This window comes from Microtus oregoni, unplaced genomic scaffold (assembly GCF_018167655.1).
Source record: "Microtus oregoni isolate MIOR12 unplaced genomic scaffold, Mior012 000000F_ref0000247, whole genome shotgun sequence".
Taxonomy (NCBI): domain Eukaryota; kingdom Metazoa; phylum Chordata; class Mammalia; order Rodentia; family Cricetidae; genus Microtus; species Microtus oregoni.
In genome coordinates, this window is record NW_024543059.1 from 91,992,078 (window position 1) to 92,015,010 (window position 22,933).

The 22,933-nt window shown below is 45.3% G+C and overlaps 1 protein-coding gene across 1 annotated transcript in view; it reads left to right on the forward strand.

Moving 5' to 3' along the window:
• Positions 1-22,933, forward strand: part of Fndc7 (fibronectin type III domain containing 7) — a 44,310-nt gene that overhangs the window by 16,455 nt on the left and 4,922 nt on the right. The window contains exons 6-10 of the mRNA XM_041658051.1: positions 504-758; positions 2,167-2,424; positions 3,951-4,205; positions 14,425-14,679; positions 20,964-21,224. Of these exons, the coding sequence (XP_041513985.1) occupies positions 504-758; positions 2,167-2,424; positions 3,951-4,205; positions 14,425-14,679; positions 20,964-21,224 (1,284 nt within the window). The remainder of the gene's footprint in view (positions 1-503; positions 759-2,166; positions 2,425-3,950; positions 4,206-14,424; positions 14,680-20,963; positions 21,225-22,933) is intronic.

Below are 22,933 nucleotides of genomic sequence, written 5' to 3' on the forward strand. Positions count from 1 at the left end.
CCATGGCCTATGCTGGGGATATAGGTTAGTTGGTAAAGTGTCTGTCTAACATACACACAGCCCTGGATTTGACCCCCAGAAGCACATAAAAAGCTGGTGTGGTGGTTCACATCTGTAATCCAGACACCTAGGAGATGCAGGCAGGAGGATCAGAAGTTCAAGGTCATCCTTGGGATATCTAGTAAGTCTTACTGAAGCCTGAGGTACAGAAGAAGTACAGAAGTGTTCAAATAAACACTTCCAATGGCCTAGCATTTCAAATAACATTCATAATAATGAAAGAGTTAAGAGAGATCATTGGTGTTTAGCATAGTCTTTGTTTCTACAAAAATATCTCCCAATGTTTCTGGTACATGGTTCTGCGTGTTTTGCATCAAACTCAATCTGTTACAGAACTCAGAGCTGCTGATCTGGGTTGTCTTGACATCTCAGATAACTGCCAAGATGCAAAGAAAAGTCTCCTGCAATGGTCACATGACTGCTTCTTTCCGATTGTTTCCTAGTGGCTTGTGCACCTGGAAGAGTGACAATCCAAGAAGCACCCCCTGGTCACTTGTCTGTGGCTTGGTCTAATGTAGAGCTGGGTGAATACTACGTGGCTTTCGTGAAGAGTGACGACGGCCTGGAAGTACACTGCAATACCTCCCTCACTCGGTGCCACTTCCTGTCCGAATGCGGCTTCACGTACTTCATCAGCGTATTTGCCTACAACACTGCGGGGCAGAGCCCCCTGGGTGACGTGTTCAACTACACCACAGGTAAGTTGCGGTTGATGCTGGTAACGGGGATTCTGCGTTCGGTAAACTCAGCAACAGGATGAACACCTCTTGTGTGTACCACTTCACCATCCGGGAGCTGTTTGAGGGCCAAGAATAGCCGTTAAAGCCCTCGTCTCTCGTGCTTTCCAGAGTAGCAATGAACTGGCTTTGGAGACCCAGTGTAACCAGAATGCAAGGCTGAGAAATGGGAATGGAGGGGAAAGGCATTCGTTCAACCCTCCCCTGAAAACCTGAGCCTTCCACAAAGTTCTCACTCAGACCTCAGGCCTGTTTGAGGCCCTGAGGGGCCACAGTTTCCTCCATTTCAGGATCACAGTCCTTCCCTGGACATGACAGATGCTTCGTGGTGTGGAGGGCTCTATAGTAGGACACCTAAGATGAAGTCCAAGCTTCATCTCCCTCACTTAGACAGTAGGATAACGACTTGTGCCTAAATTCCCTCAGCATCCTTCCCCCACAGCACAATGGGACAGACAATAACAACACTGGTCGGGGACAGGTCTTTATATGTGATAAAGCAGAATGCCACTATTTTTATTAGCATCATTATTATGTCACTGTTAGCATCTGTTAGCTTGGTGACCATTACTGCCATCTTCCTCCCCTTGGCTTGGATCTGTCGGGGTGGGGGGCAGGGAATGTGCTCTATCTATTTTGCTGTCGTCCATGCTAATCCCAGTGCTAGTAGCATAGAAAGATACTAGAGCTTTAGAGAACAGTTGAGTGGGTGCCTTGAAATGAATTATTTATAGAGTATTATAATTGTAAAGTGTTCTAAAGGCGGATTGTGATAAATTCTACCAGGGTGAGGGATCTGAATAATTGGTGCTTTGGGAACTTTAGAAGAGGCAGTCAAAAGAACTGAATTCCAAAAACAAAAACAAAAAAAAAAAAAAAAGAAGAAGAGGCAGTCAACAAGGTCTCAAGGAGCACAGGAGTGGCCTTGACCAGGAGTGCAAGAATGGATGGAATATAGGTGGGAAAGACCGGGAAATCTCTAGCTGGACAAGATATTCATCAGTGGGGTTCTTTGGGCCTCCTTTAAGAGCTACTTGTACAGTCTTCATCTCTGTACACTCAAACCCCATCTTTATCTGGTTTAAGGTCTAACAGACTGACAGGTGCTGAGGACTCAGGCTCAGTATGACTTTATCAGGCAGAAGAGATCAGGTTTTCTAGCAGAGAGACCAAAAGTCTATAGAGAAGTGAGAGCAAAGGTCGGGTGTAGACCTGGGAGATCTGATCTGATGCGCCCTTGGGTGTCACAGCGAGGATCTGCCCAGGTGCAGTGGGAATGAGATGGAGGTGGAAGCTGATCAGGCAGTGGAGGAGGACTGGCCATAGGGCGGTCAAGACTCAACATCCCCCTCTGGGCTCCTGCTTGCAGCGCCTTGCTGTCCTAGCGACATTAGCGCAGTGTTGGTGTCCAGCGACAGAGTGGAAATCGCCTGGTCTCCTGTGCGCGGTGCTGAGCTCTATGAAACCAAGGCCATAGCTGGGTACAGCGTGGTGGAGTGCAACGACACCGCTCCTGCTTGCACGCTCTCGGCTTTGGATTGTGACACTAAGTACAACATCACCGTGTACTCCTTCAGTGAGATCCGGGGCAGCAATCTGTCCTGCTCGTCACACTACATCACCACGGGTACGGTACCACTCGGCTGTCATTCACCGGTGTCTAAACCGTCATCCTTGCTGTGAGCCTCAGGAGGGCTATTCAGCAAGACCTACACAAGAGGGGGCTGGAGAGGTGGCTCGGTTGTTGAGAGTCTTCCTGCTACTACAGAGGATAGGTCAGTTGCCAGCTCCCACATCAGAAGGCTCAAGAGCTCACGTAGCTCCAGATCCAGTGATCTGGTGCCCTCTTCTGGCTTCTGTAGGCACTGCAAGCATGTATCCAAATCCACTCTCAGGCAAGTATTGCCTGAGGCTTTTTATCCAACAGCCCAGGCCAGGGCTGGGATTGGAATTACAGCTCTAGGAATTGGAACCCAAACCTGGATTCAGGAGAAAAATGAACATTCCCAATTCCCATCCACCCCAGATTTAACTTCCATCATTGGATTGAGGAGAGGCAGGGAAGAAAGTTAAGAAGGGAAAGTGTGTGTGTGTGTGTGTGTGTGTGTGTGTGTGTGTGGTGGGTGGGGGGGGCGGGACAGGATCACCTTGAGGGGAGTTTGGGGCAGGGATTACTGACCTCAGCCACCGGGTTCCTGTTGTCACCGGGGACTGCCTGATCATGAGGAATGCAGATGTTTGTCCTGGTTATTTTGGATTTTGAAGTTCAAAATGTTTTATTTTCCAGTTAGCACAAAACAGCAGGAACCTAATGCTCTATGCCAACATTTTTCTGCAAAAAAAGTTCTGTGAATTTGACCTATATGCATATATGACTGAAAACCATAGTTTTGATTTCTCAAAAGAATATTTTATACACACATAATGCATTTTAGCGCCGGGCGGTGGTGGCGCATGCCTTTAATCCCAGCGCTCGGGAGGGAGGCAGAGGCAGGTGGATCTCTGTGAGTTCGAGGCCAGCCTGGTTCTACAAGAGCTAGTTCCAGGACAGGCTCCAAAACCACACAGAAACCCTGTCTCGAAAAATCCAAAATAAATAAATAAATAAATATTGCATTTTAGCACTACGTCATTTCCTTGATTATTCCTTCCCCTACCAGGAGATCTTTCTTTAAAAAAAAAAACCAACTTATTTATTTACTAGATAGGGTCCCTTTAACTTAGGGTGGCCTTAAACTCGCAGCAGTCCTCCTGCTTCCGCTTGCAAGTACTGGGATTATACCATCACACCTGGCTCCACGTCAACGTGCTTTTCTTTTTTGAAGTGGGTCTCATGTAGCCCAGGTTGGCCAGACTCACTGTGCAGCCCAGGACGATCCTGCACTCCTGATCCTCTTACCTCTGCCTCCCAAACGCTGGGGTTCTAGGTGTGCTTGCCAGCCTAGATGATACAGTGCAGGGGATAAAAGCCAGGACTTGGTACGTGCTGGGCAAGCCCTCCACCACTTAAACCATATCCTGAGCCCTGGGGTCTGTTGCTGGAGGTGCAGGGGGTCTGGGAAGGGGAGGTAAGGAGAGGAGCCCGTTTTAAACCAATGGCATGTATAGCATTTTTGACTCTGGTGTTTTAATTAATAATCTAACACTTCTTAGCTCCTTGCAGTCCTGAAATAAAACATATTTCAAAGGATGCATTCTCCACGATTAATGTGCACTGGCGATCAACGAATGAAGGCGCCACTTACACCGTGACCGCCCAGGGGAAGAAGGGGCTGTTCCAGTGTAGCAGCACAGGGGAGACCTGCATGATCGGGGGCCTGCCCTGCGGTTCCGTGTTCTCTGTCAGTGCTGTGGCCGAAACTCAGGCGGGAAAGAGCCTACCCAGCTACAGTGTGCCCCTGGAAACAGGTATGTAGCAACATTGACCCTGTGAATCCTTAGGACTTGCTTTAGGACAGGCATTTTATTTAATTTGCCATAAGTGTGATGGAAATTCAGTACTACAGTACTTGGTGGCTTTCAAAAAGTCTCAGTCTTAGAGGAAAATAAAACTTTTGTCATTTTACATGTTGTGTAAACATAGCTTCAAAATTCTCTTGTCTTGCCCAACATTCCTATCCAAGGATACGCTGACCCTGTAGAAAACCTCCTTAGAATTTATATCATCCCGAGCCAGGCGGTGGTGGCACACGCCTTTAATCCCAGCACTCGGGAGCCAGAGGCAGGCGGATCTCTGTGAGTTCGAGACCAGCCTGATCTACAAGAGCTGGTTCCAGGACAGGCTCCAAAACCACAGAGAAACCCTGTCTCAAAAAACCAAAAAAAAAAAGAATTTATATCATCCCAAGCCACCGTCAAAACAGCCAACAAGAAACCATATTTATTATTCATGTCTTTGGTTGAACCCTTTCGATTGTTCCTCTAAAAAGCACTTTTCTGAGTATAGTTTCTAGGGCTGGAGAGATGTATCAGAGGTTCAAGGGCATTTTCTGGCCTTGCAGAGGACCTGAGTTTAGTTCCCAGCACCCATATCAGGTTGGCTAACAACCACAAGTAAATCTAGCTTCAGGGACCCAACGCCCTTTTCTGGTTTCCACGGGCAACTGTACTTGTATGCATACACACACACACACATATGTACATAGAATTAAAAATAAAATAAACATTAGGAAAACATGTTCCGAGTTTAGTTTCCTAATCAGGAAGAGGCAAGTAATAATTTTTTTTTTCCTTTTCCTGAGACAGGGTTTCTCTGTGTAGCCCTGGCCATTCTGGAACTCACTCTGTAGACCTGGATGGCCTTGAACTCAGAAATTCATCTGCCTCTGCTTTGAGAGCTGGAATTAAAGGTGTGTGCCAACACTGCCCACAAGGCAGGTAGGTAACAGCCTTCTTACAGGGTTGTCGTGAGCACTAAGCTAACTATGCCGCAAAGCTCTCAACATGGCGCCTTCTAAACAATGAGACCGCCATGACAGGAAGCTATTATTGACTGAGAGCGCTGTGTTTGAAAAACATTTATCAGACAGGCTTAGTGGTACGCACCAAAGCAGGTGAATTTCTATGAGTTCAAGGCCAGCCTTGTCTAAATCGTGAGTTCCAGAGCAGCCTAGGGCTGCACAATGAGACCGTGTCTCAATGCTCCCCCAAGAGACATCTAACAAAATTCTTACATTAATATGGTTATTATTAGCATTGGTGGAGGGCTTGCCTAGCACGTGAGAAGCCCTGGGTTGAATTCCAAGCACCACACAAACCTGGTGTGGTGGTATACACCTATAATCCCAGCATTCAGGAGTTGGAGGCAGTAGATTAGAAGTTTAAGGTCATCCAAAGATACATGTAGACTTTAAGACTAACCCACATGAGACTCTATTGAAGGCGTAAGTCACAAACAATGCCACACCAATTCGGGGTTATGATTATTAGGGTGGTATTTATTTAAAGGGGAAAAAACTTACAGATCACTGTCCCAGGCAACAGCCCTCTACGCAACCAGGAAAGGAGTCTAGTCGCCAGCGGAGCAGGAAGTGAAGAGAAGAGGAGAGGGAAGTGGCTGCTTTTTTAAAGGGAGAGAAACCACGCCCCAATGGGTACCTCAGCGGTGATAGGCTGGGAGTGGGAGGACCTCCCGCAACACCTCCCCCTTTTGTTTAAATAAGAGAGTTCTAAACCTACTATGAAATTATATACAATAAGTACAAATATCCTATTCTAACTAGCTTAGGTCTTGTATAATAAATAACTTGGCCAAGTCATGAGAGAAAGTAACTACATTTATATAGTCTTCAACCCCATCAAAGATCTGAGAAGGGAAATAATGTTACCTGGGTAATTAGGAAGTTTAGTAAAACAACTTCCAAAACATGCAACAAATCACAGAGACAACTGGCTACCTGGGCAATCACCCAAAATCACGTTAGCAGCGTTGAAGCAACCAACTTTGGCTAAGGCCTAACATAACTGACATACCATTTTCAAAGGCAAGCAACTTTTCAAAACTATCTTACCCTGTCTTGGCAGGATATGACAGCCCTGTTTTATCCATTGATGCACGCTCTGTATCTTTGTCAGTCGTTGAGGTATGGGCATTTCTTTGCCCCAAGGCCAGTTCTGCCAAAAAGAAGGCTCCAGGTGGAGTGTCTTTGGTGCTCAACATTCTCTCGGGAATAGAGTGGTGTTGCCAGGAGCAATTGTGTCTCACTACCACAAAACTCTGAGTTAGATTAAAGGCCATTTTCTACAACTCTTTGAAGAAGTTGAAGATTATCTATCTATACTGAGTATAATCTCTATATATCTAAAGAACCTGATTAGTCTATTATAAATGACAAACTTAGATGACTATTAGTCTATATAATTCTCAATATCTATCTAACTTAAAGACTAAGACAATAAACGACTGTGAAACAAATGAGGACAATGACCTCCAAATATAAACAATGTACAAATATACATTGCAGTAGGTAAATATATATCAATACACAATCATTATATAAGTATCTTAATCAGAGGTAGAAATGTACACTGCAATATGGTAAATATATACAATATATATATATATATCAATACAATATATGTCAATACATAAAAAATGTTTTAAACAGAGGTAGAAACATGCATGCGTACAATAGTCAATATAATTTAACTTTGTATCAATATACAAGAATCTATACCAATGTATTTGTCTAAAAACAGTAACTCACAATTACAAATCTATTATCCCATCATCCCTCTTTTTTTTTTTTTCAAAATGATCCCTGAGCGTATAAAATTCCTCCCCCAACCCTCAATCGTATACTAATTATAATCAACCCCTAAATGATGTCCCTAAACCCAAGGGCAAACTTTACTGGGAGAGGGGACGTTGTCCTCTAGAATTACTTCCAGCTGTCATGGGGGCGACGTTCTTTCTGGGGGATCCTGTGAAAGTGAAATGATGGTTAAATTTCAAGATCAATGTCTTTTAAAATTGCCAATAGTCTCTGAGTATTTTGTGCAGGTCTGGCCAAAATGTTGTATAAGATGTGCACCATTTCAGCTAACCAAGTTGGAACTGTCTTGTGCAGCTGGTACCAAAAGCAGGTCTTGTAGTAGCGCTATCAGTATCATGACGTCATATCAACCAGGTGGAGTTGTTGTTATGGGGCCCCATCTTCTTCCTGGAAACTTCAAATGTCACTTCAGGAAAAACTCATTGTTCATTATGAAAAACTTAAACATTAATCATATAGACATATATAGACATATATATATTCAATGAAAGACATGATAGATATATTCAATGAAAAGTATGATAGATATGAAGAAAAGCAAAGATGTTTTCTAAACTCATATTTCTTTCTGTCCCATATCATGGCTCTTGACATGAGACAGAAACTCCAGAAACTCTGGGTTTTTCTCTTACTAACAGGCTTGGAATTGGAGAGGGACTGAGCCAGAGTCCAACTTCAAAACCAGCTTTATAAATTTAGAAATATGGTTTAATATTACTTACACAACCCATTAAGCTGTCTTGATATTTCCTATTGGGCAGGTATTTTTCCATCTGTCAGTATCCAAACATCCAGGGTCCCTTGAATTTCTCAAAGATGAGTGTTTTCCTGTGGAGATAAGAACAGAACCCTGCCCCCATTCTATATGTTTTTCTTACCACCTGTATGAATATCATCGTTGTGGATTAGTTGTCATTTCTCCTTTCCAAGAGGTTTCTCCTCTTCAAATCGAAACTTTATTAATTTTGATGGTATCCACAATTTTTCTTCTCCTGTGGAAACAAGAGCAAAACCCCTTCCCCAACGTAGCACATCTCCTGGCTTCCACTGAGAGGTCAGCACATCTTTGAAATAAATCGGTTGATTTAGTTCAGCAGACTTTTCCATTATCCAATGTCTTTCTGCTGCTGTCGTTCCTTTCTCATTAGCGTTAAGAAAATTCAAGGTTAATAAAGCATTATGTAATCTATTTCTGGGGGTATTTTCAGTCCCTTTCTGTTTGTTCAGCATATCCTTTATAGTACGATTTGATCTTTCTATAACTGCCTGACCTGTAGGATTATTTGGTATACCTGTAATGTGTTTTGTATTATAATAATCAAAAAAGCGTTTCATTTTCTTAGATACATATGCTGGACCATTATCTGTCTTTATTTGCGCAGGTATACCCATGATGGCCATAACTTCCAATAAATGTGTGATTACTGAATCAGCCTTTTCTGAGCTCAGGGCAGTAGCCCATTGAAAACCTGAATACGTGTCTATGGTGTGGTGTACATATTTTAATTTACCAAATTCCATAAAGTGGAACACATCCATCTGCCAGATTTCATTTCTCTTAGTACCCTTTGGGTTACTCCCTGCAGGCAACGGTGTTTGATTATAGAAAGAACAAGTAGGACATCTCTTTATAATATCCTTAGCTTGTTGCCAAGTAATGGAAAATTCTTTCTTTAGGCCTTTACTATTGACATGATGCTTCTTATGAAATTCCGAGGCCTGCAACACACTTCCAATCAATAATTGATCAATCTCAGCGTTGCCTTGGGCTAGAGGACCAGGCAGACCTGTATGGGACCGGATGTATGTTATGTACATTGGACAAAGCCTGTTCCTGATTATGTCTTGTACCTGGATAAACAATGAAGTCAACTCTGTGCCATCTGGTATAAATTCAGCGGTTTCAATATGCAAGATAACTCTTTCTGCATATTGTGAATCTGTAACTATATTAAGAGGTTCTTTAAAATCCCTTAGCACCATAAGAATGGCATATAATTCTGCCTTCTGGACAGAATTATAAGGGCTTTGTTCCACCTTACTCAATTCATCTGACTTGTAACCTGCTTTCCCTGATTTATTTGCATCAGTATAGAACGTACGGGCTCCAGTTATTGGAGCATCACGTACAATTCTAGGAAGAATCCAAGAAGTTCTTTTTATGAGGTTAAGTCTACCACTTTTGGGATAGTTGCTATTAATTTCTCCCAAAAAATTAACACAAGCTCTTTGCCACGGTTCATTGTCTTCCCATAACTTTTTTATTTCTTCAGTAGTAAAAGGCACTATAATTTCTGCTGGGTCTATACCTGCTAGTTGACGAAGTCTCAGCTTACCTTTTATAATTAATTCAGAGACTTTTTCCACATAAGTTTTTAATTTTTTACTTGGTTTATTAGGTATAAATATCCACTCTAAAATAATATCTTCCCTCTGCATTAGAAGTCCTGTAGGAGAAATTCTGGAAGGCAATATGACTAGCATGCAGCTAAGATTTGGGTTCACCCTATCCACATGTGCCTCCTGTAATTTTTCCTCAATCATTGTCAGTTCCTTTTCTGCTTCAGCTGTCAGTTCTCTTGGACTATTCAAATCTTTATCACCATCTAAGGTTTTGTTTAAATGAACTATTAGATCAGGTGTTATCCCAACAACTGGTCGTAGACTGGAAATATCTCCTAACAATCTTTGGAAGTCATTAAGAGTCTTTAACCGGTCTCTCCTAATTTGTGCCTTTTGTGTTTTAATTTTCTCTAACCCTATTCTGTAACCTAGGTAATTAATAGAATTTCCTCTTTGAATCTTTTCAGGGGCAATTTGTAATCCCCACCTAGGCAAGACTTTCTTTACTTCTTCAAACATCCTTTCTAAAGTATCTTTATTTGAATCAGATAACAAGATGTCATCCATGTAATGATAAATGATGGACTTGGGGAATTGTTTACGAATTATTTCCAATGGCTTACTTACACAATATTGGCACAGTGTAGGACTATTGAGCATACCCTGTGGGAGGACAGTCCATTGATATCTCCTATTAGGCTGAGAATTATTATAAGTAGGCACTGTGAAGGCAAATTTTTCTCTATCCTTTTCTTGTAATGGTATAGTGAAAAAACAATCTTTCAAATCAATAACTATAAGAGGCCATCCTTTTGGTAACAGAGAAGGCAAAGGAATTCCAGATTGTAGTGGGCCCATAGGTTGAATTACTTTGTTGACAGCTCTTAGATCTGTCACCATTCTCCATTTACCAGATTTCTTTTTTACAACAAACACAGGAGAATTCCAAGGGCTGGTTGATTCTTCAATATGGTGAGCATCTAGTTGCTCTTGCACCAGCTGTTCCAATGCCTGTAGTTTATCTTCAGCTAGAGGCCATTGTTTGGTCCATATTGGCTTTTCAGTTAGCCATTTTAAAGGTAGGGCTGTTGGTACCTCTAAAGGTTTGGTATTTGCTGTATGTTCTTGTACAGCCTGAATGGCTGGTGACCTTTTTCCATAATACCTCATCATATCCTTCCCAGAATTATGAGTTCCTGGAAATACAGGAATGTTAATCTGGGTATCCCATTGCTGTAGCAGGTCACGGCCCCATAAATTTATGGCAATATTGGCTATATATGGCCTTAGTCTTCCTATTTGCCCTTCGGGCCCTATGCATTCAACCCATCTTGTGCTTTGTTTTACACGAGATAGGGTTCCAATTCCCAGGAACTGAACATCTACCTCTTGAAGAGGCCAATTCGGATGCCAAGATTCTGGGGTAATGATACTTACATCCGCACCTGTGTCTAATAAGCCTTCAATAAAAGTGCCATTTATACAGACTCTTAGCTTTGGTCTTTGATCATTAATAGAAGTCTGCCAAAATATACGTTTACTCTGTCCTATTGGGTTTTTTGACTCATCCTCCACACATAATTCTTCATTTAGACCAGTATTACTTTTTACAGCAGAAATTGGAGCTTTTAATTTTCTTGGAGAAGCACGTTCTCCACTGTGACTGGGAATGACTGGGCCACTGTTGGCTTGGGGGCCTGCGAGAGGCCCCCCAAGGAGTTTCCCGATGATATCGGATTGCCCCGTCTGTCTGTTGTTGACCTACATTCGTTGGACCAATGCCTGCCTTTACCGCATCTCCTACATATACCTGAAGGCCGAGGTCTCCTATTTTTGCCATTCCCAGAAGAGATATTATTCCTAGAAATTCTTTGCCTGCAATCCCTTTGCAAATGTCCTAATTTACCACAATTAAAACACCTGGCAGTTTGATGTCTCCTCATTGCTTTGGAAATCGCTTCTCCTACCCAAGATTCATCATTATAGCTAAACGTCTCAACATTCATTGTATGCTGAATCCATTCATCCATAGGTGCTGATCTAGACTTTAAAGGCCCAATTATCTTTTTGCATTCTATGTTTGCATTCTCAAAAGCTAGAGATTCAAGAAGTATTCGTCTAGCTTCTGGGTCTGTTACCCCTATGTCCAGAGCCTTAATTAATCTTTGCAAAAAGTCAATAAAGTGTTCTCTCTGTCCCTGCCTAATTCTGGTATATGATTCAACCCTTTTTGCTGGATCTTGTATCCTATTCCAAGCATTTAAAGCTGCTTGGTGACATAGACACAGTACTTCATCGTCATAAAGAGCTTGGACCTGTGGATCAGCATATTCTCCTGCACCAAGAATTTGATCTTGGGAAACCTCAATACCTTTTGCTCTTCCTTGCTGTTCCATATGTTTGGATTCTTCTCTGAAATAAATTCCAAACATCAAGGAAGGTCCATTATCTAAAACTGCAGACACTAACTGATGGAAATCATGGGGAGTAGCTCTAGCATTAGAAGCCCAAGTCCTTATCATTTCCTTTACATATGCATTGTGCAAGCCAAAATTAACAACAGCTTGCTTAATTTCTTTCAGATCATTCATTGCTATTGGCGTCCATCTAGCTTCTCTGACTCCCTTTGAGCCTTTAGAAGTTGATGCTTTTTCAGAATTAAGTATAGGGTATGTCGCTAGAACCCTGGGTAAGCCAGTTCTAATAGCTGGTGGAGGCATTGTATCCTGTCCTTGTGCCTCCTTACTCTGTTCACCAGCTGCAATAATTTCCCCAATCTTTTCAAATCTTTTTATCATTGTCTCTCTTAAATCCTGAATCTCCTGACCTGTATATATTTCCAGTGATTTCACTGAGGTATCAATTTTTTGGTCCCCATTCTGCACCTGTGATTCCAAAGCTTTAATTTTTTCCTTCAAAGATAACATGTCCTCCTTAAACTTTTCTTGTATATCATGTAGATTCCCATCTTGGAGGTACATTCTGTCTGTTACCTTATCAAAACTTTGTGATAAAGTCTGAAGGTCAAATTCAACAGCCTGAACCCTTTCAGGTAACTTTCTAATACCCTTGGATATGGAATCAATTTTGTCTGTCATAGTATCCACTTGTTCAGATAACCTCTGATTTTCAATAATTTTAATCCTGTCAATTAGTTGTTCATTATTAGTTCGTAAAGATTCTATCATTCTTAGGAGTGCCATATTCTTCTGTTCATTATTAGTTTGTAAAGATTCTATCGTTTTTAGGAGTGCCATATTCTTCTGTTCATTATTAGTACGTAAAGATTCAATCGTTCTTAGGAGTGCCATATTCTTCTGTTCATTATTAGTACGTAAAGATTCAATCGTTCTTAGGAGTGCCATATTCTTCCTTAATGATAGAATATGGAAAAGAAAACTGAGGCCTAGTAACAAGCAAATTAAGGTATCCCCATAATCATATAAACCTTGTATGATGTAATTCATTGTATTAGTAAATATAAGTTTACTAATCCATTGTATTAGTGAAAACAAAGCAGTAAAATTTGCGTTAGAAACGAAAACTGCCATATTACCTATTATCCAGCAGGTGGCGATGTTGCAGAGTCGCGGTGAAAACATGGTCCTGTTTCAGTGCCTTAGTAGATGTTAAAAACTGGAAAATGCAAGTTTCTCAACAAAGTAAATATAATTAAATCAATTCCTGAGACGGAACCAGAAACCCAGAATCCAGGGGTAGAGAAGAGCAATCTGGAAGCCGCTTATGACTCCACGTGACAGAGTCACCCTGAGGGGTTGCAGCTTTCAGCAACCGCGTGCTCTGGTTCGTGCCACTTAAGAGCTGTACTTGCAAGGGAGATTTAAAAATGACTCAGAAAAGAGCAAACCATGCGGGCAGAGACTATGCGGGCCTGTGGAGTTTAAATCCACATGGGGAGTCCAAGGCCGCCGCTGCAAGGCACAGGCGGGGCTGAGGAAGGGAGGGCTCCCGCCTAGCCAAACTCTCGGCTGCCAAGCTGGACTCACGGCCGCCAAGCCGAACTCGCGGCTGCAAGCGGGGAAAGGAGAGGTTCTGAAACCAAACGTTGGGTGCCAAAATGAAGGCGTAAGTCACAAACAATGCCACACCAATTCGGGGTTATGATTATTAGGGTGGTATTTATTTAAAGGGGAAAAAACTTACAGATCACTGTCCCAGGCAACAGCCCTCTACGCAACCAGGAAAGGAGTCTAGTCGCCAGCGGAGCAGGAAGTGAAGAGAAGAGGAGAGGGAAGTGGCCGCTTTTTTAAAGGGAGAGAAACCACGCCCCAGTGGGCTGGTACCTCAGCGGTGATAGGCTGGGAGTGGGAGGACCTCCCGCAACACTCTATCTCAGAAAAGAAAGAAAGAAAGAAAGAAAGAGAAAGAAGGAAGGAAGGAAGGAAAAAGGAAAAAGAAATGGGAGAAACAACATATGATCCAAAGCCTATTCTAGAGCACTGCATTCTTGGAGAAAATGCTCACAATACATGGTTGATATTACAAGGTGCATCAGAGGGTATGGACAAAGGAAATTTTTCTTTTCTTTTCTACTTTTTTTTTTTTAAAGACAGGGTTTCCTCGTATAAGTCCTAGCTGTCCTGGAATTAGCTCTGTAGACCAGGTTGGCCTCAGACTCACAGAGATCCACCTGCTTCTGCCTCCCGAGTGTTGGCATTAAAGGCGTGCGCCACTACTGCCTGGTGAAAATTTCATTAAAAAGAGAAAGCATGAGAAACTTAGGAATTTAAGGGAAGCGTGAGCAAAGTTCCTTTTATTAGTTACTTGTTATTGTGTGTGAGTGTGCATGTGTGATGGGGAGGGTGTGAACATATCACACGTGTGTAGAGTACACTCTCTGCTTCCACTGCGCATGCCCAGAGATTGAACTCATTGTCGGCTTGCCCGCTGAGTGCTTTTACCCAAAGTGCAGCCGCGCGGTCCCATTGTGGTTATTGTCTATAAGGAATCTGGAAGAAAATGAAATTCTTTTCTGTTTTCCGTTTTAGTACCATGCTGTCCAGTTGGTCTGACGGCGGTGCAGGTCACCCAGTCTATAATCAACGTGAGCTGGACTATTGGGACAGTGGCTCAGACCTACGTGACAGTGCTCGAGTCACAGATCGGACAGTCCAAGTGTCACACCCATCAGAACCACTGCCTTCTGGGATGCATCGCATGTGGCATCAACTACACGGTGGCACTGAAAGCCATTAGCCCCACTGGACTGACTGCAGATTGTGCCTACCAAAGTTATTCTTCCAGTAAGTGAATTCTAAACTCTAGCCCTTGAGTACTGATGTCTTAATTGCTGTTCTGTTGCTGTGAAGAGACACTATGACCAAGGCAGCGTTTTTTTTTTTCTATTTGTTTTTGTTTTGTTTTGTTTTTGTTTTTCAAGACATGGTGGATCTGTGTAGCCCTGGCTGACCTGGAGCTTGCTCTGTAGACCAAGCTGCCCTGGAACTCAGATCTGCCTGCCTCTGTGTCCCTAGTGATGGTGTTATGGGTGTGTGCCACCACTGCCCAGCCCAGGACAACCCAAAAGAAAGCATTTAATTGGGAGCTCATTTACAGTTTCGAGAGTTAGTCCACAGTCCATGATCACCATGGTGAGAAGCAGACAGCCTAGGGCTGGGGCAGTAGCTGAGAGCTTTACATCCTGATCCAAAGGCAGCCAGCAGAGAGACTGGGCCTGGCATGAGTGTTTGAATCCTGAAAGCCCACCCCCAGTGACACACCTCCCCTAAAACGGTCACACCGCCTAATCCTTCCCAAACAGTTCTATCAGCTGAGTACCAAGCATTCAAATAGACGAGGCTATGGGGACCATTCTCATTGAAACCATCACAGTTGCTAAGGATTCCATGATCTCCGGTCTAGGCTCAGTCCATCCTTCCCATTTAAAAAGATGGTGTGGGACTGGAGAGATGGCTCAGCAGTTAGGAGCAGTGGCTTAAGAGGACCCAGGTTCAATTCCCAGCACCCACATGGTGCTCACAGATATCTGTAATCCAGCTCTAAGTGATTTGACACCCTCATACTGACAGAAATGCAGGCGGAACATCAATGCACACAAAATAAAATTATATTAATCATTAAAAAGCAATGGTGACCTCTACCTCACTTTCAAATTCAGATTATTTCCTAGTGTCATGTTGCCAATCATCTTCAACCACTCATCACCTTGTTTTTTGAGATAAGTTCTCTTACCAAATTTGAAACTTGTAAATGAAGGCCGCACTTTTGTTTCCCAACTGTCTAGACCCAAATAATCACAGAGAAATTGTATTAATTACTGTTTGGCCAATGGCTCAGACATATTCCTAACTAGCTCTTACATCTTAAATTAACCCATTTCTTTTCATCTATGTATCACTAAGGAACTGTGGCTTACCAGTAACCTTCTGTCATTTTTCTCCTTCGGCAGCTGTGTAGCATCTCCTTCGACTCCACCTATTCTCTTCTCTTCAGATTTCCCGACTGACTTTACCCTGCTAAGCCATTGGCCAAAACAGCTGTGTTCAGTAACTGATAAAAGCAGCATGTATACAGAAGACACCCCACATCAGAGACTCACCAGTCTGGCTAGATTAGTTGAATAGTAAGCACCAGGGGTGGTCCTGTCTCTGCCTCCCCAGTGCTGAGATTATAGGCACATGGCATCATAGAGCTGTTATGCTGAAATTTTACATGCATGCTGGAGCTCGAACTCACCGACCTAGCCCTCTCCTCACACATGTGTGGCAGAGGCTTCACTGACTTAGCCCTCCCCTCATGCATGTATGGCAGAGGCTTCACCATTCTATCCCTCCTGTCAGGCGTGTGGGGCAGAGGCTTCACCATCCTAGCCCTCTCCTCAGCCCTAACCACACAGAGCACTTTCCAACATGTTTACAGTTCCCTTGGACTTGGAACTTCAAAGCTCAGCAGTTTCTGTCAGTCCTTGGTGCTTTGCTTCCCCTGGTAAAAAGGCCAGGCTGTTTCTTGAAGGGGATGATGGTCCTTTTTTACATGACAGAGAGATCTGTAGTGAACTCTAACAGCCTGGCAGAGGTTCCCGGAAGCGTTTGAGCGTACATCCTACCTGGTTTGCACTGTCATCACGCTGCGTTTCTCTCTCTCTTCTGAACCACTCCAGCCTTCTGTAGTTTATCACTTTAACAGGCCAAACGGGAGCAGAGGCTTCTTCCCACAAATGCCACGCCATTCGGGAATAATGGAAAGACACAGCAAGCAGAGCAAGGCTAGCAAAGTTTCCTCTCATACATCATCCTAAACCTGCTGAGGCAGCTGCCTGGAGGGCTGTTTTGGAACAAACTCCAGAGACCGCCTCCAGGCTAGAGGAGAAACTGAACGGTGGTAATTAGTTCTCGCTTTGCTGGGCTCGGGACAGTGGGGTTGAAATATAATTTTGGCTTCTTGGAGGCAGTAGAAAAGATCTTAACTGGGAGCCGAAATTAGAAATGGCTGCTTACAACTCGGGTTGCCTTTCTTTTCCATGATCCTAGTTCCTTTTAGGAAAGAAGAAAGCAAAGGTAGCAGCATCTCCCTGGCCTCCGGGTGAAAGAATCATAATGATCTGTACAGTGTAGCGGGTTTACACCTCCCTTTGGCCCGTGACTTTCTGTTCTGTTGGTTGCTCCTTTCTCATCTGCATTGCCAGTTCTGAGAAGATGGTTCATTGCTTATTTCTCCACCTAACATTTTAAATTTTAATCAATTAATTGATTTGTGTGTGTGCTCCCACAAACACGTCAGGGTTTGCTTGTGGAAGTCACAGGTCAGCATACAGGGGCTGGTGCTCTCTTTCCACCATGTGGGGCCTAGAGGCTGAAATTAGTTGATCAGGCTTCATGGCAAGCACCTGTACCAGCTGAACAACTTTGCCAGCCTTAAAACAATTTCTTAAAAAAAAAGTCTAGAAAAAATAAATAAATAAACCAGTCCAGAAAAGGTGGCTCATAACTGTAATCTCTTTACTCGGGAAGGACAGGCAGGAGGGTCAGGAAATTAAGGTCATCCTGTGCTGTAGAGTTGTTTATGCTAATATTGCGAACAAAATGGAACAATTGTTTTCAACTAAGTAAAAAGAATAAATTAAGCCAGATAGATTAGCTCCCCTTTTTGTTGCTTTGACAAAAAAATCTGACAAGCCAGGCGGTGTGGTGTACACCTCTCTGAGGTAGAGGCCAGCCTGGTCTACAAAGTGAGTTTCAGGACTGCCAGGCTACACAGATAAACACTGTCTAAAAAAACAAAACAAAATCTGACAAAAAAGCCAAACAACTCAAGGGGCCAGAGTGGTAGTCCAGCAGCTAAGATAGCCACTGCTCTTGCAGGGGACCAGTGTTCGGTTCCCAGCGCCCACGCTGAATGTAACTCCAGTCCGCCCTCTCCCAGCCTCAGGCATTGCGTTCACATGTACACCCCACCCGTGTGCACCCACACTGTACACCCCAACCGTGTACACCCCACACTGTACACCCCAACATGTGTACACCCCACCCTGTACACCCCACCCTGTACACCCCACCCTGTACACCCCACCCGTGTGCACCCACCCTGTACACCCCACCCTGTACACCCCACCCTGTACACCCCACACTGTACACTCCACCCATGTACACCCCACCCTGTACACCCACACTGTACACCCCACCCGTGTACACCCCACACGTGTACACCCACACTGTACACCCCACACTGTACACCCCACCCTGTACACCCCACCCTGTACACCCCACACTGTACACCCCACCCGTGTACACCCCACACTGTACACCCCACCCGTGTACACCCCACACTGTACACCCCACCCGTGTACACCCCACCCTGTACACCCCACACTGTACACCCCACCCGTGTGCACCCACCCTGTACACCCCACCCTGTACACCCCACACTGTACACTCCACCCGTGTACATCCCACCCTGTACACCCACACTGTACACCCCACCCGTGTACACCCCACCCGTGTACACCCACACTGTACACCCCACCCTGTACACCCCACCCGTGTGCACCCACCCTGTACACCCCACCCTGTACACCCCACCCGTGTACACCCCACACGTGTACACCCACACTGTACACCCCACACTGTACACTCCACCCGTGTACACCCCACCCTGTACACCCACACTGTACACCCCACCCGTGTACACCCCACACGTGTACACCCACACTGTACACCCCACACTATACACCCCACCCGTGTACACCCCACCCTGTACACCCCACCCTGTACACCCCACCCGTGTACACCCCACACTGTACACCCCACCCTGTACACCCCACCCTGTACACCCCACCCTGTACACCCCACCCGTGTACACCCCACACTGTACACCCCACACTGTACACCCCAACATGTGTACACCCCACACTGTACACCCCACACGTGTACACCCCACCCGTGTACACCCCACCCGTGTGCACCCCACACTGTACACCCCACACGTGTGCACCCACACTGTACACCCCACACTGTACACCCCACACTGTACACCCCACACTGTACACCCCACCCGTGTATACCCACACTGTACACCCCACACTGTACACCCCACACTGTACACCCCACCCGTGTACACCCACACTGTACACCCCACACTGTACACCCCACACGTGTGCACCCACACTGTACACCCCACACTGTACACCCCACACTGTACACCCCACACTGTGCACCCCACCCGTGTGCACCCCACCCGTGTGCACCCCACACGTGTGCACCCACACTGTACACCCCACACTGTACACCCCACCCGTGTACACCCCACCCGTGTGCACCCCGCACGTGTGCACCCACACTGTACACCCCACCCGTGTACACCCCACCCTGTACACCCCACACTGTACACCCCACACTGTACACCCCACCCGTGTACACCCCACCCTGTACACCCCACACGTATGCACCCACACTGTACACCCCACACGTGTGCACCCACCCTGTACACCCCACACATGTACACCCCACACGTGTACACCCCACACTGTACACCCCACACTGTACACTCCACCCATGTACACCCCACACTGTACACCCCACACTGTACACCCCACACTGTACACCCCACACTGTACACCCCACCCGTGTACACCCCACACTGTACACCCCAACATGTGTACACCCCGCACTGTACACCCCACACTGTACACCCCAACATGTGTACACCCCACACTGTGCACCCCAACATCTGTACACCCCACACTGTACACCCCACACTGTACACCCCACCCGTGTGCACCCCACATGTGTGCACCCCACACATACCCACAATTAAAAATAAATAAGCAATGACATCGCTGAGAAAATATGTCAGAAAGGGGTTGATTTCATTTGCAGTTCCTGGTGAGATCATGGCAGCAGGAAGAAGCTGGTCACCTTGTCTGAAGTCAGAAATTGGGTAGGTGAATGCTTGTATTCAGTTGGCTTCCTCCGTATTTAGCGCTGCCCAGGCTCCCTTCTGAGGGAATGGTACAGCCCACATTTAGGGTGGGTCACCCCACCTCAGTTAACATAATCTACATATCCCTCCCAGGCATTTCCAGCCCTCTCAGACACGCCTGACACTAACTTCCTCTAATCCCTCGCAGAAGAGCCTCTTGTCTCTTCTCGGGGGTGATTCTGGAGCCTGTCAAGCTGACAGGGTTAGCCATCACGTGGCCTCCTGACCAGCATCCCAGCACTCAGGAGGTGAGACAAAGAGGTTCGCCAGACAGCCATGATTTCAAAGTCAGCCTGGGCTACATAGCGAACGAGACTCTGTCTCCAACTGCCTTCCAAATAATCAACCAGACAAGCAGTCAGTCATGCTGGGCATAGTGGTGCACACAGAATCCAGCGCTTGAGAGACTGAGGCCGGAAGGTGAATTTAGGGGCTAGCCTGGACTACATAGCAATACCCTGTCTCAAGCAAATGAACACACACACAGGGAGAGAGAGAACATGCACAAATCAAATGAGCCTGATTCTTCTTTAAAAAGTTATACATGACCTTTATTTTAGTTCGTGAGCATTCCACCATCTGGTGCCCTGGTTGATACCTAATGTTTGACTCACTCAAAATATTTGGGAAACAGGACCAGAAGAGTACCCAATCGGTTAGCACAGATGAGGCCAGTCATAGAGGTGGCTGCCTCTAAGGTGTGCTCCTGCTCATAGCTTCTAGGGTGAACACAATGAGGTAGTTTAGTCCCCCTAAAGTCAAATGAGATCGGGGCATCATGCTATACCTCGATAGGACGGTGTACATTTGACTCAGCGTTTGCACCTCTCTGCTGACTGTAGACCTTTGACCCTCCAGGGTTCTATGTTAGAAGCCCCTCCCCCTCCCCACCCACACATGGACTTCTGATCGTGCAGCTCACCACGGGAAGAGCGCACACAGCCCTTCAGACCTTGCTCTGATCTAACCGGAGAGCAATCGTTCTCTGCAGAGGTCTCCAGTTCTGCCTTTTCCCTCTGTAGTGATTGTAAACAAAGCCATGCTCGTGTGGTGATGAAATAATAATTTGGGGCTTGTTTTTATCCTGTAGGTGCCTGCTGCCCACTGGGGGTCAAATTATATAGGCTGGGCCCTAATGGCATCCGGATCTACTGGCAAGCCTCCAGGGGCTCTGTCAATTATAGCACCGACCTCCATGGGTCCAAAGGCATCTTCACGTGTGTCCCAAGTGCTGGCTTAAGTTTCTGTGATGTCACTGACATCCCCTGTGGGGACGTATACACTGTGATGGTCTCGCCAATTGCTGAAACAGGACTGAAGCTCACATTCTGTCCAAAGAAAATATACTCAGGTAAATCAAGTTATGACCTTTAATTTACAACCAGCCCAGTGGTACAGCCCTTGACATAGCATGCACAAGGCCCCAGCGCCCAAAAGTAAAACATAAAAGGAAGATTAAAACTAACCCTTGGGCTGGCAAGATGGCTTAGGGGTATTCTCATTTGCTTTCTCCTACTGAGAGAAACACCAGGATCCATAGCAACTGAGGGAGGAAAGGGTTTGTTTGGCTCATAGGTCACAGCCCATCCTCAAGGGAAGTCAGGGCAGGAACTCAAGCAGGAGCAGAGGCAGGAAACATGGAGGAAAGCTACCTACTGACTTATTCTCAGGCTCAGTTACCTTTCTCAGAGAGCCCAGGCCCACCTGCCTAGGGATTGTACTGCCCACCATGGACTGGGCCCCCCTACATCAATCATCAAAGAAGACAATTTCCCACAGCCATGTCCACAGATCAATCTGTTGGAGAAAATTCCTCAACTGAGGCTTCTGCTTCCCAGGTGACTTAAACTATGTCAAGCTGACAATGAAAACTAAGCAGTATAGTGGGTAAAAGTGCTTGCCTGGCTGAGTGCAATCCCTCGAGCCCATGTTGTGTGTCTCAGCCAGGGTTTCACATCATGACCCAAGCAACCTACAGAGGAAAAGTGTTTATGCGCTTGCATTTCTATCACAGAGGGAAGCTAGGGCAGGAGCTGATGCTGAGACAGTAGAGGGACACGGTTTACTGGTTCGCTCTCCCATGACTTGCCCAGTCAGCTCTCTTACAGAACCCAGCTGAGGGGTGGCACCTCCCACAATGAACTGGACCCTCCCACATCAAATGCCCCGCAGACTTGCCTACAGCCCAGTCTTAGGGAGGATTTTTCAGCTGAGGTTCCCCTTTCTCAGATGACTCCAGCTTGGGTCAGCTTGACATGAAACTGGCCAGCACATGATAGAGGGAGAGAACTGGCTCCTACCAGTTGTGTGGTTTATATCCGTGAACCCACACTCTCACATGCACAAATAAACCCCCAAAATATTAAAACTTATCTTCAGGTCAGAATTACCTGTGAATTAAGAGGCAGGGCAATCCCTCTTAATGGCTAAGTGTGAATTCTCTGCAAGCTGCAGGAATTCAGACTTCTTTGGAATTGCGGTGTGGACCCGTGTGCCTCTCCCCCTTCAGAAAAAGGGCCAGATCCTTACTATTTTCATAGTAAAAAGGATTAAAGTGATTGGCGATTTGGGAACAGATTTTTTTTAAATGTATTTTATGGTTTATTTAACTTTATTTTTATGTGCATTGGTATGAAAGTGTCAGATCCCCTGGAACTGGATCTTCAGACAGTTGCGAGCTGCCATGTGGGTGCTAGGAATTGAATCCAGGTCCTCTGGAAGAGCAGTCAGTGCTCTTAACCGCTGAGCCATCTCTCCAGCCCTTGGGAACAGATTTTTAAACATAGTCTAGAGATGTCATTTGACAACTTGTCATGTTGGACCTTAAAAGACTTGGCTTTCGCTGTACCATAGTGACGCACACTTTTTATCCCAGCACTCGAGAGGCAGGCAGATCTCTGTAAGACTGAGGCCAGCCTGGTCTACAAAGCAAGTCCCAGAACAGCCAGGGCTTTTACACAGAGAGACTTAGTCTCAAAAACAACAGCAGCAGCAGCAGCAGCAACAACAAAGCAGTTTTGAACTTTTATTTGCACAGATTGAGAATGAGGACAAAGGGGG